This window comes from Montipora capricornis, chromosome 6 (genome assembly GCF_036669925.1).
Source record: "Montipora capricornis isolate CH-2021 chromosome 6, ASM3666992v2, whole genome shotgun sequence".
NCBI classification, from domain to species: Eukaryota; Metazoa; Cnidaria; class Anthozoa; order Scleractinia; family Acroporidae; genus Montipora; species Montipora capricornis.
Genome location: NC_090888.1, coordinates 23723718 through 23736217, shown reverse-complemented (window position 1 = coordinate 23736217; position 12500 = coordinate 23723718). Strand labels below are relative to the sequence as shown.

General features: G+C 37.5%; 2 protein-coding genes across 12 annotated transcripts in view; both read left to right on the top strand.

Moving 5' to 3' along the window:
- Positions 1–12500, top strand: part of LOC138051811 (uncharacterized) — a 215030-nt gene that overhangs the window by 23443 nt on the left and 179087 nt on the right. The gene's annotated exons all lie outside the window — the stretch shown is intronic.
- LOC138050372 (furin-like) overlaps positions 3087–12500 on the top strand; it is a 26209-nt gene continuing 16795 nt past the window's right edge. Inside the window, exons 1-4 of one of the 2 annotated variants that reach the window (XM_068896712.1) lie at positions 3087–3328; positions 6773–6871; positions 7433–7537; positions 8138–8266. In XM_068896712.1, the coding sequence (XP_068752813.1) occupies positions 3164–3328; positions 6773–6871; positions 7433–7537; positions 8138–8266 (498 nt within the window). In that variant the 5' untranslated portion in view covers positions 3087–3163. The remainder of the gene's footprint in view (positions 3329–6772; positions 6872–7432; positions 7538–8137; positions 8267–12500) is intronic. The other variant, XM_068896711.1, reaches the window with a different exon arrangement.

Here is a 12500-nt window from a genome sequence, read left to right as displayed (position 1 = left end):
TTGGCCCATGCTCTTCTCTATACACTGGACCATATTTTCCGCAGCTCCAAATAAGCGTAAGCATTTTAAAATCCATGAGTGAGGGATCATGTCAAAGGCTTTTCTATAATCAATCCACGCCATTCCAAGACCGGTTTTTCTCCTCTTACAGTTCTTGATAATCATCTTATCCATAAGCAATTGATCCTACGTTCCTCGTGAATTCCTACGGCATCCTTTCTGTTCATCCGGTAATAAGTTTGTGTTCTCTAGGTGTTGATACAGGTCGTTTGACACTATTCCTGTAAGCAATTTCCACATTTGAGGTAGACACGTTATGGGTCTAAAGTTCGATGCTATGCTTCCCTTCTTCTTGTCCTTGATAATCAGTACTGTACGTCCTTTAGTAAACCAGGTCGGAGTATCATTATTATCAATGCAGTCTTGCAACTGGATGGCTAATCTCTCTCTACATGATATATTTTTCAGCCAAAATCCCTGTAAGCCATCTAATCCAGGAGCTTTCCAGTTGGCTGTCTTCTTCAGCTGCTTGTTTATTCCTTCCACATTAATTACAAAATTACTCTGCTGGTTTATTCCTGTTAGGTTTCTTTCCAATCCTTTTAGCCATCCAGCATTCGCATTATGTTTTACTGGGTTATCCCATATGTTACTCCAAAAATTCTTACTTTCCTCCCGATCTGGGATAGTAGTATCATTGTTCTCGTCCGTCTCCAGCATCGCAAAGAGACGTTTTTGGTTGGTACGAAACATTCGGTTTTGTCTATACTGGTCTACCCTTTCTTGATAGCGTTTGACTTTTGCAGTTTTGGGTAATATTCGTGGTTTCAGTTCTTCAATTACTATGGTCACTCCTTTCTTTTTCAAGTAATATCTCCGTTCTTGACCTTCCCACACTGTAATGTTTTGCAGCTCACCTGATTTAAGTCTTTCCAGTCTACTAAGATCTTTCCTTAGTTGGGAAATCTGGAGTTTAATCCTTTTTTTCCACCATGGTTTTGTTTTAGGTTTCCTCTCATTCCGCTTAACACCCAGTCTCCTTGCAACCACTCGACCAATAGCAAGTAGTAAATCGTTCGTTTCTGTGATATCCTTGGTTTGCAAATAATGTATAATCTCATTTACTTTCGCAATCTTTTCCCTTAATCTACACTTTTCAATGTTTCTCAAGTTTGGGGGACATTCCGATTCATTCTTCATGCTTTCCATTATTTCTCGCGCTAGGTTAATCTTTTCCCTATTCCATCCATCTCTTTCCATTCTTTGGGTAACCTCATCGATATTATAGACGAAGTGTCCTGATAGATTGTTGTTGTTGTTGTTGTTATTATTATTATTATTATTATTATTATTATTATCATGCAATCAGTTTATTTCCATGATAAAAATATTTACAAAAATTAAAATATCTTCAAAAGGTAAGAACTATATAAATTTACAAGAAATATAGATGTTTCTCTGCTTTAAAACGGTCTTAAAACTTCTAAACTTTTTATATAGGGACTTTAAGATCAACGACGTGGTTGTCAACGAGAACGCGACGAAACAACAATATCATTGGGTTAAAAGAGGAAAGGTACGAGTCGTGCCGCACGTCCAGCACGTTTTTTGAGGTTTTCACGACAACGCGAGCGTACAAATGTAAATCTTTCATTTTCTATTTTTACTCTTAAGGATAGTTCGTCCACATTGTACAACGTGAACGAGAGGAGTAATCGCGATGGACTTACGATATTGCAAAGTTATATTTATACGTGACGTTTTCATCGACGTCGGCGTCGTAGATCTTAAAGTTCCTAATATTGGGGATCATCGTTTCTTGGGCAGTAACGAAAGGCAGGCGTGAAAAAAAAAAAAGAAAAAAAGAAAAGAAAAGTGGATTTCATTACTGCGCTTTCGTCGTATCATATATCCTCTCAGTGGCGCTGACCCTTCATTCAATAAGTATCAGATGTTGCGAGTTGACTTTGCGTGCTTCTTAATTTCCATACCCAAAAAGTGTGCGTGCGGTTTGGATTCATGAGATGAAGAGGAAAAGAAAAAAAAACTGATCATGGAAAGCAAGTATTTTGGCATTTGCATCATCCGTTCAAGAGTTTAGATGTTTCCTCTCTTTCTGTAACGACGCCGAAAACATCTCTAATTTCTAGATTTCTATGTCCACCCCGACGTGTTTTTGTGCATTTACGTCACTTTCTGCATTACAATCAGCAAAGGAATTTTTAGATATCGATGAAATTCCATCACGAGAAATAATGAATGCATGCATCAGCGTAGCAAGAACTTTGCTATTCACTTCATAGCTTAGGTACTTCCTGTCTCACTGTAACGGTACAAACGTACCTCCGCTGAAGGCGTGCATAAAACAACCACTCGTTTGTTCGCTTGTCAACAGTCCTAGCGGAAAAATATTATTAATAGCTCAACAGGAAGGAAGAACGTGAAAAGGATATCAAATGCATAGTTTGAGTGGATATCATGGGGCTTTCTGTAAGACTCCATGACAACGTGGACGATGTGGACAGTGTAAAACAATAGCTCTTAAACGTTCTGCACGAACTTTGTATATTATTGTCCATATATTTGCCCTGCGTGACCTGCGATCATGCGTTCTGTTCTTTATAGAGGGCGCAAAAAGTACTTTTCGCGCCGTCTCTAAAGAAAAGAACGCCTGATCGCGGATTACGAACGTCATGAAGTATGAAATTTATGGCATGAATTATTAAATTTTTCCTCATTTCGTTATGCTAGTTTAATTAATTCCCTCAGAGTTGGGACACAATTTGCATGCATGTGTGTTTATCCTTAGTTGCCACCAAAAGCGTGCTCTTCATGGCGACTTATAAACCTCTATGAAGCTGCATGAATCATGATATACCCCACGAACAAAAGGATGAGGACGATGACAAAAAAATAAATTTGAGTTTTTTTTCAGGAAACAGTCAGGATTATTCTAAAAATTGTATGGTTATAAAATTCAAGTCTTTTACCAGACCATACCAGTGTTCTGCTCTTTGCAGCAAACACGGAAGTGCAAGAAGATCGCGCGAGTTTCTCGCGCGATTGTTTTGGCCAAGTAACCGCTCATCGAACAAACTTGCATGTGACTTCGACTATGTTTTTCAGAGCTATGAAACTGTAAGAGGCGATTGATCGTTTTACGATGGTGGTACAGGGAACAGTGTTGTTGTTCTACTGTGTTTGCTTGTCTCTGATTTTATTATCGAACTCACTGGAGTATTCGAATCGTTGGGCAGTACAGATTGATGGCAGTGACAACGACGCAGATGGACTGGCCAAAAAACATGGCTTTGTAAACTTAGGAAGGGTACGTGTTGTCCTCTTGCATTCTTTGTCCAATGCTTGGATACCCTTAGATCCATTTTTTTGTTTCGTGCATTCTGGAAAATGGCAATCTTACACAAAAAGACCACAATTCCCAACCCAAAATTGAGCGTTACATCATCTGTACCTAAGTTTCGCCGCTTGAAAGTGACAAATCAGTGCTCATGGCATTTGTAGTCTACTTCTCATTTATATGGTCTTCAGTTGTGGAAACGATTGATGGAAACAGTTTGGAGTAACTACAGAATTCGCGGCCAGGCTTAACTACAGAATACAGGGCCACTTATTTCCATATCATTGAATAACAAAAGCTCCCATTGTTGTGTGTCTCGTTCTACAAAAGCTTCTAACTACATGTAATTTGGATGTGCTGACCCTGTGTGGCCCTGTATTCCGTAGTTAATGTATAGTTGTACATGTAGCTACACTGTAAGTTACCAGGCCTAACAGTGGAAGCGGCTGCCGGGGGCCCTGAATGATACCTGATACACACCATTGTGCTAATTTCTAATGTTAATGTAGACTAATTAGAATTACAACAACAATTTACACGATAAAAGCAGTGAGATCTGTATCAATACAAGGTCATCGGCAGCCTCAAAGCCATTTATAGGCTACATGTAGGTCTTGCAGGTCACTGAGCAAACAAGTGTGAAATGGCCTATTGTATGTACAGTACATATTTTTGCATTATCTGATGCTGGCAAAATTTGACCATTAGTTAATTCACCTCAAACACGTTAAAAATTCCTGTTAAGAAGGCTAGAAAAGGTACAATAATTATACTTGCGTCAGCTTGTGAATCAAAATGGGTGACCAGAATAAATTATGACCTTTACGGCTGATTTTGCTCACTTTCCTTCTAATTATTATATAGATGGAATAAAATGTACATCTCCTATTCACAAAACTGCCCAGCCCCAACCTTCCTTGCTCAAAATCACATTCCACAACAACAAAACCGCCAGCTACATAGGCTAGTATGTAAAGATTTCCAATCCATTTTGAATCACTCTTATTTAAGTTATACCGGTAGTTCAAAGTGTACGTTTTGTCAGCCATCAATTAATAATGCGTCCAGAGTTGTGTGATGCAAAAGTATTTAATATTTTATTCTCTTGGAAGGATGTCAGATTAAAAGATTGAACACCATGATTCGACCTCGTTCTCAGGGTCTCTTTGTCAAAGACAATGGAGACCCTGGGAACAAGGTTTTCACCATTGATTCTACTTATTCCATCTAGTAGAATCAATGCTGGCCAACGCGCCTTTTATTATCGCGGCGTAAAAGTATGGAACAATTTAAGTAAAGATTTAAGGGAAATCACGAATACTAAGGTTTTTAAGAGACGTTTAATTAATGAACTGATTTGTAACATGAATGATCTTTGATGATAATTGTTGTTTGTATATAGTAGTTATTATAAGTGATATGTAAATATATAGTAATTACATGTACATGTAAGTCATCTACATGTATCAAACCCGTTTAATTTTTTCCATAACAGCACCCATTTCAACATACATGTACCTGTAGCTGGACATAATAATAATAATAATAATAATAATAATAATAATAATAATAATAACAACAGGGCTTCTGATAGGATGCGGAAAAAAATTAAAGATTATGCGGACATTTTTGGCCATATTATGCGTAAACATGCGTTGATTATGCGGAAATTACACCGGATTATGAAGAAATTTAAACAATTTATAGAACTAATAATTAGGCCTGTCCAATGTATATACATGCTTATGGTGAATCAGGACCATTTATGACTGAATTTTTTCCCTTTGCGATATCTGGACGAGTCGCCAAATTGCGACCAGCTTTCACCATTAAAATAAAAGGGTTAGCAATCGGCATTGCTAAAATAAATATTTGCGATTTAAAAAAAAATTGTTTCTCGTCATGAATTTTGTTTCAATTTGGAGATATATGGAGCAAAATTGCGATGTGGTTGAACCACGATTGATTCCCTCGGTCATTCACCATTTTCAGCGGGTTTTTACACATACATGTACTTATGGCGGGCCCCTATTTTGTTTTGTTCAACTTCATCTCAATGATTCTCCCTACTTTTACATATGATTAATTTAATTTTGCTATTATAACTTGGCGGCTAAATTTTCCAGGCTCGTTGCCGAAAAATGCGTAGAAACTGCTTACGAACTTTCATCTTGCGAACGAAATGGCGTGTTTTCTTTAGGAAAATAAGCGTTTCAAAGTAGTCAATCTCTTTGTCTTTTGTGTTTGTGAGGATGATAAGAAGCTGCTCTTTCACTAATATCAGGCATTTCTTCAGTTTTATGCCGAAAGTATCGTAATTATGCGGAGGATGCGGATTTTAGGGAATTATGCGGGTCCGCATCGCTGCATTCTGTCAGATGCCATGTAATAATAATAATAATAATAATAGTAATCGGCACTTTTGCTAAAATAAATAAAGCGATAAAAAAAATATTTTGTTTCTCGTCATGAATTTTGTTTCAATTTGGAGAAATGGAGCAAAATTGTGATGTGGTTGAACAATGATCCATTCTCTTGATCATTCAACATTTTCAGCGGTATTTTACACATACGTATTGCGGGCTCCTATTTTGTTTTGTACAACTTCATCGCAATGATTCTCCCTACTTTTACAAATGATCAATTTAATGTGCGACTATAACTTGCGGCTAAATTTTCATACCTTGTTGCTTTTTTTTAAAATAGTTTGAGCCTAGGGTATGTTATGAAAACTGTTTAACTACAGTCTAAGCTCATTGCCAAAAAATGCGTAGGAATTGTTATCAGTTTTATGCGGAGGATGCAGACTTTAGGGAATTATGTGGATCCGCATCGCCGCATCCTGTCAGATGCCATGATGATGATGATGATGATGATGATGATGATGATAATAACTTTATGCAAGTCTCAAATCTTATAGCCGGGCCCATGTGCCCTACTAATCGGGTAGACAACTACAGCTGTACATGCATGTACATGTAGTTGACAAAAATAAACCAGTTTAAAAAATTTGGTATACAAAAATTTGGTTTTATCGACGGAGTTGATAATGTAAATTGGCCACCGTAAAGAGCTTCTAAAAGCTGATGTTTCCAGCGTTAGCCCCTTGTCAGAGGGAATCCAATTCGCTCTGACAAAGGGCTAACGCTCAAAACGTCAGCTTTTAGAATCTCTGTATGGTGGCCAATTTACATTATATATAAAACCAAATTTTTGTATACTACTTCCCCATTGATGCACCACCACAGTTTCTTTAGAAACTACCCTTTCATTAAAAAATTCTGGACTGGTTCAAAATTCTGTATTGGTTCAAAAAAAAAATAAACCAGAGGTCAAAATTGAATTACAACATATACACTGTACATGTAATGTTTCCTGTAAAATTTATTCTTTTTGTTTATAATATGCTTTCAGGTCATTGAAGACTTTTTCATATTCCAACATAATAATGTTGAGAAAATATCCCATGTTTCCAGTTTTTATCTTCATGTGGGACTTGCATCAGAACCTACTGTGAGTTCAAGCCATCACTTCTACTTTCTTGCATGTACACACATTTATTTTTTGCAATTTTCATTGTGGTTGTTGAAGCTATTAAATGATGTTCTATACACTGTAGCTGTACACAAAGTCATTAATGTACAAACAGCCTGTGTTTATCTGAAGCTTGGCATTTGGAGGTGACAGCCAAAGAAAACAAGGTGGTTACAGTGTAGTCTAGCACTGTTTTTCGTGAAGGCCTGGTACTATGATAGCAATCCCCCAACATCATTTTTAATATTTCCTGGCTAATGCTTTGCAAAAGCCCAGCTGAGAAGATGACCATGACCGTAACAAAAATAATTTGCTAAGTTGAACCTAGTGCTGGTTAAATTGCATGTGTAAATTAATCATAAATTAATGCACTGTATATTGTAGCATGTTTGGGACTGAAGCACACCCTGTGCTGGTCTACGTGTTTGTGTAGATTGACTGTGAATTAATTAAGATACAATCATAATGATGTAAAGTTTTTGTTTATGTTTTATGGAATGCAGTACTGTCAACAGCATTATTGCCACTGATTTAACACAGGTTAAGAAGGTTGAGCAGCAAGAGATGAAGTCTTACAAGTTGCTGTCATCTTCAGTAAATTTTGATGAGCCCACAGACCCACTATACAGAGAGATGTGGTACATTGTAAGTGGAGTGTTTTAGCCCTTAAGTAATAAAGCCCAAGCTGAAAATTGCTGTACAAAGGCTTGTAGATAATGTAAAGGTGGTGACTGGTCATGCCTAAATCACCAATTCCAAGCTACACCTTTACGTGACATCTTAACATGTATCACATAGGAAATGAAATGTTGGGAAGAACATCACAGTTGGCTAAGCAAAGAAAATAATTATATTTTGTATTCTGCATTTTTAGTTATTTTTTTTTCCAGTGAAAGTGGTTGCAGTCTCCAATAATCCACTGAAAATCAATAGACAAACTGCTGGGTGCATTTTTTCTTTTTGGCACCTTTTTGCCTTAACATGTAAAGGGCAAGAATTCCCTTTGATTCACTTTTTAAGTCTTTGTTTTCTGTCTTTTGACCTTTTTAACCTGTAAGGTAAATTCATAATTTTTTACGTCATGTATATTAATTAAGGGTTAAAGTGCAAATCTCAAAAGAACCTCTTTGCTGTGTGGTTATTTCCTTTTGCTTAAGTTAGCTAGGTATAGCGTAACAAAACGTAGGTCTATATTATGTGTATGTACATTGTACACTTAATTATATTAATATCTTGATTTAACAGAACAGAGTGCAGAAGCCTACATTCAATGTGATTGATGTCTGGAAAAGAAACTTCACTGGTCTTGGAGTAGTTGTTGCCGTAGTAGATGAAGGACTGAACCCAAGTCACACTGAGATTGCAGCCAATTATGTGAGTTTTTTTTACTTTGTAACATTAATCAGTTTAAATAGGCTAGTTGAAACTTAAAACATCCTACCCAAAAGAGGCACTTTCATACTATAATTTAACATCTGAGCATGCCCTAGGACACATTTTATGGTAGGGATGTACAATTTGTACCAACCGATTAATCATTAAGCACTGTAGGAAACAGACAACTTTTTTAAAAGACATGTTTCGGCATGCTTATGCCATCATCAGTTTAATGAGTTCTTACATGTAAGTGTGAACAGTTATAAAGTCTATAAACAGTTATAACTGTTCACACTTTAATGGGAACTCATTAAACTGATGATGGCATTTTTAAGCATGCCGAAACATGTCTTTTAAAAAAGTTGTCTGTTTCCTAAAGTATTTAATATCATACTTGCTACGACTGCGACCTTATGGAAATAATCATTAAGAGTCCCGGCCCATAATCAAACATAACTCGGCAAGGGTCGAAAATTCGATTTCGCTCATAGTTTTATGGTAGATAGGCTAGGTTGTGACAAAAACTACTGGATAATTTTTTCGGCAAAATATCCTTTTATTTCAAAGAAAAATGCAAATTACCAAATTCTGTTAAAATCGTCATTTGACGCACCATTTTATTAACCAAGTTCGAAAGCCTCGCATGCAAAAACAAATTATTTTTCCGTCTTTAAAACACTCAAATAGTTTTGTGCAATGTGTAAATGTGTATTGGGTAGATTTGGGAGAATGTTGCGTCATTTTTTGGGTGCAAAATAATTAAATTTCGAAGACATGTATTTCTTTCACTTAAAAGTTCTTCATGAATACAATTAGTTTTCACCATGTGCGAAACCTTCAAGTGGATTAAGCTTCTTTTGGTCCAATTGTAGAAGGATGGTCTACAGATTCGCGTAAAACTTTCTTTGGGCAAATGATTGTGAACGACGCAAGAGCTTCTCAAAGTACGTAAAAAATGCAAATATTTCACCTTCCGTCGTCAACTGGCATTACACATATATTTAAGCACGCGCCAGATGTATGGAGCCATCTTAAGTTGAAAGAGACACAGAGCTGATAATTTCGAAATGTTCTAACCTTATTTGCGTTAAGAGGCAGGTCCAAAGGCTGATTTAATGTGTTTCTCTCACCATTTGTCGCATTTTAAGCGGTCAAGTTTGCTTCTGTGTACACAACGTTCGTTGCACACGTATTCAATGGTCGAATACCATAATCTGTGATAATCTTTCGGGGCATATGATCACCACTGCATCTACCTAAGTCAACAACTGCTAATTGATTTGCAGATAGTTGCTTGCTTAATTTGTACGTACTAAACCTGCTAGACCAACATATTACATTTGATTGCGACCATTTCTCTCAGGCGTGTCGGCGCCCGCAGCACAATCATTAGCTCGTCACGCAATGCTTTCCTTTTTGGCGGGTACGTATACCGGTAGCGGTATATAATATAACAAAAAAAAAAAAAAAAAACAAATATAAATATTTGTTTCCATATTTGCAGTTTGCTTTGCATATTTTGTATTCAGCACTCTTAGGATAAGTGAAACAATGCAATAAATTGTTTCACTTATCCTAAGAGTGCTCAATACTACTAGCGCGTAATTCTCTGAATTGCTACGCTACTCAGTATTTACTTAAACAATAGAGTGTCTCTGTCGAGGAACTATCGGCTGATAGTTGCCCCTTGGAAATTTGATGTTCTTAAAACAAATATTTGCCCGAGAAGCGAAGCTTCGAGGGCAAATATGCTAGTTTTAAGAACATCAAATTTCCAAGGGGCAACTATCAGACCGATAGTTCCGAGACATAAACACTCTATTGTCTTTATTGTTCACTACTAAATTTTCTTCCGCGCGCCAGCTCAAAAATCATGTTGAATTATTTTCAACTTTATTAAACGAAAGCCGCGTCAACCAATGTAAAATTTGAAAAAGAAAACAAACAAAAACCCTCTTAATACAATTTCGATTGTTTATTTTCCATAAGGCCGCTTGTTTACAGAGGTATTTTCAGCGGACGACTATCCATCCGGTTATTTTCCTCGGACGGGCACTATGGGCTGATAGTGTCTCTCCGCGGACGAACACTATCGCGTCACGTGATCAATTTAAACCAATAAGAATCGGAGAAAATTTAGTGGTGAACTATAATCTGTGATAGATAGTGAGTAGCGTAGTAGTGTGCGCTTCTCGATAAGGCAATGATGTCCTTTGCATCAAAACTAGAACAGGGTGTTGCCACAGTTGATAATCCTGCAGAGGATACTGGTACAGCTACGGTACCCGATTCCCGTTCATCGTTGTCAATGGGCTGGGCTTTGAAATCCTCCAGTACTCAAAGAACCCGACTGAATGAAAACCAGAAACAATAACTTACAGAAGTATTCAAAGTCGGCGAACAGACTGGAAAGAAAGCTGATCCCTCCAACAAGTCAATGAGAAAAGTTAGAAACGCAGATGGCTCTTCTAGATTTGATGCTTCGAGTTATTTAACTTCTCAGCAAGTTGCAAGTTTCTTCTCACCCCTTGCTTCAAAGAAAGTTGTCCAAGCTGCTGAATCTGGGGACGAAGAAGATGAACACGCCAAAGAGCTGGATAAAATTCATGAACAGAACATACCAAGAATTGAGTAACGAATTCATGGCAGAAATATCATTGCAGCATCCGATCATGTATGATACGCATTTATAACATTAATTTTGTGAAATCGCAGCTTGCTCTAAACTCGCAAAGTTTTCTGTGCAGATCCTCCAAGACATGTAATTTTTATCAGCTTGACATCTCAACAATCAACGTTAAACGAAAGAAGCCCTACACAGATCTTCTGACGAAATTAGTTGGTAGCTGCAGTTGTAACGAATCACTTTGAAACGCAATCTTCAACATAGAGAGCTGGGGCCAACAGACCTCATCCACTATGGAGGGGCAAGTTTTCCTTGAAGAGCCCCGATCGTCACCGCAGGAATAGAGAATCTCCTCTGTGTTTAATACGTGAGGGACCTGCTCAAAGACCCCAGAAAGAGCTGTAACTCAGGTCCCGACCATACTAATAAGTTTTGATTTCGAAGAAAACGAAGCAAATTATTTTCGCCCAAACTAGCGTTTAATTTTCTCATTGGCTTCATTTGTCCAAACTAATAGGTTCAAAAGCGATAAGAACGAGTTGGACATGGAATTGTGCATATGTGAAATAAATGTTCAGGTAATACCACTTCATTCACAAAGTAGTCCCACCACGCGCTAGTTCTTCCTGGCATGGTCTAGTCCAATATCTCCTTTTTCTTTCTTATGGCTGTCCTTCATCAGTTCTTTATTGGTATGGCGGAATCTCACAAAATGCTTCAGGTAGTAATTTTGCGACATTTTGTTTCCTGCAAACCGGGCTAGGGGTTTGTAAAGATTTGTCGTGCCAAAAAAGCACATGTGGGCGCGGGAGGGGAGCACAAGCTTGCGCAAGATGATGCGTATGGTACCGGGGTAACGGTATGATCATGTTGCGAAAAGCAATATGCCACGTTCGATATATCAATATTCCGACATGGCTCCAAGGCTTTCGGGACAAACGTCTTTTTCTGGTGTTGTTTTCTTTGTGTCCAAGTCTCTTTCGGGAATTGAGAGACAAATTAAAGAAACTTTAAAAAGTTACAATTTTGACCCGAAAGCCTTGGAGCATGTTAAGATATTGATATATCGAACGTGGCCTATTTGAGAAAACAAAAAAGTTTGCAAAAGCTCCGACTGTCCGCAAAAGTATTCGAAAATAAATTCTGCCAAGTTAAAAAAAATAATAAAACGCCTTCGTTTTGTATTTGCATTGTTTGGTTTGTGGAAGCTGCGAAATTTAGAGACTCGGGTGAATTTTTGGATTTCGTTCAAACTGTTTGGGAAAAAGTAATCAAAGAAATTTTGCACAGCGCGAAAAGACCTAGGAACGAGTTTAGCCCTAGAGTGTTACTCAATGTAGGTAGCGGGTCGCTTAAGAGATGACAACAGATGACAATTCAGGAGACAAAGTTAAACTAGTCATCCTTTTCATTCCTTTACTTTACTCTCTTCCTAATCAACAAGATTGTGTGCTCCAAGTGGTTACGTATCAGGATAGAAATTGCCCTACCCCTACTCCCTAAAATGGGATGACAGCATTGCGTGACGAACAAATAACGAAGCACTGCAAAGGATTCAAAGTCAAACAGCAATCATTCAAATGTGATAGTATTTTGGTGTAGTGC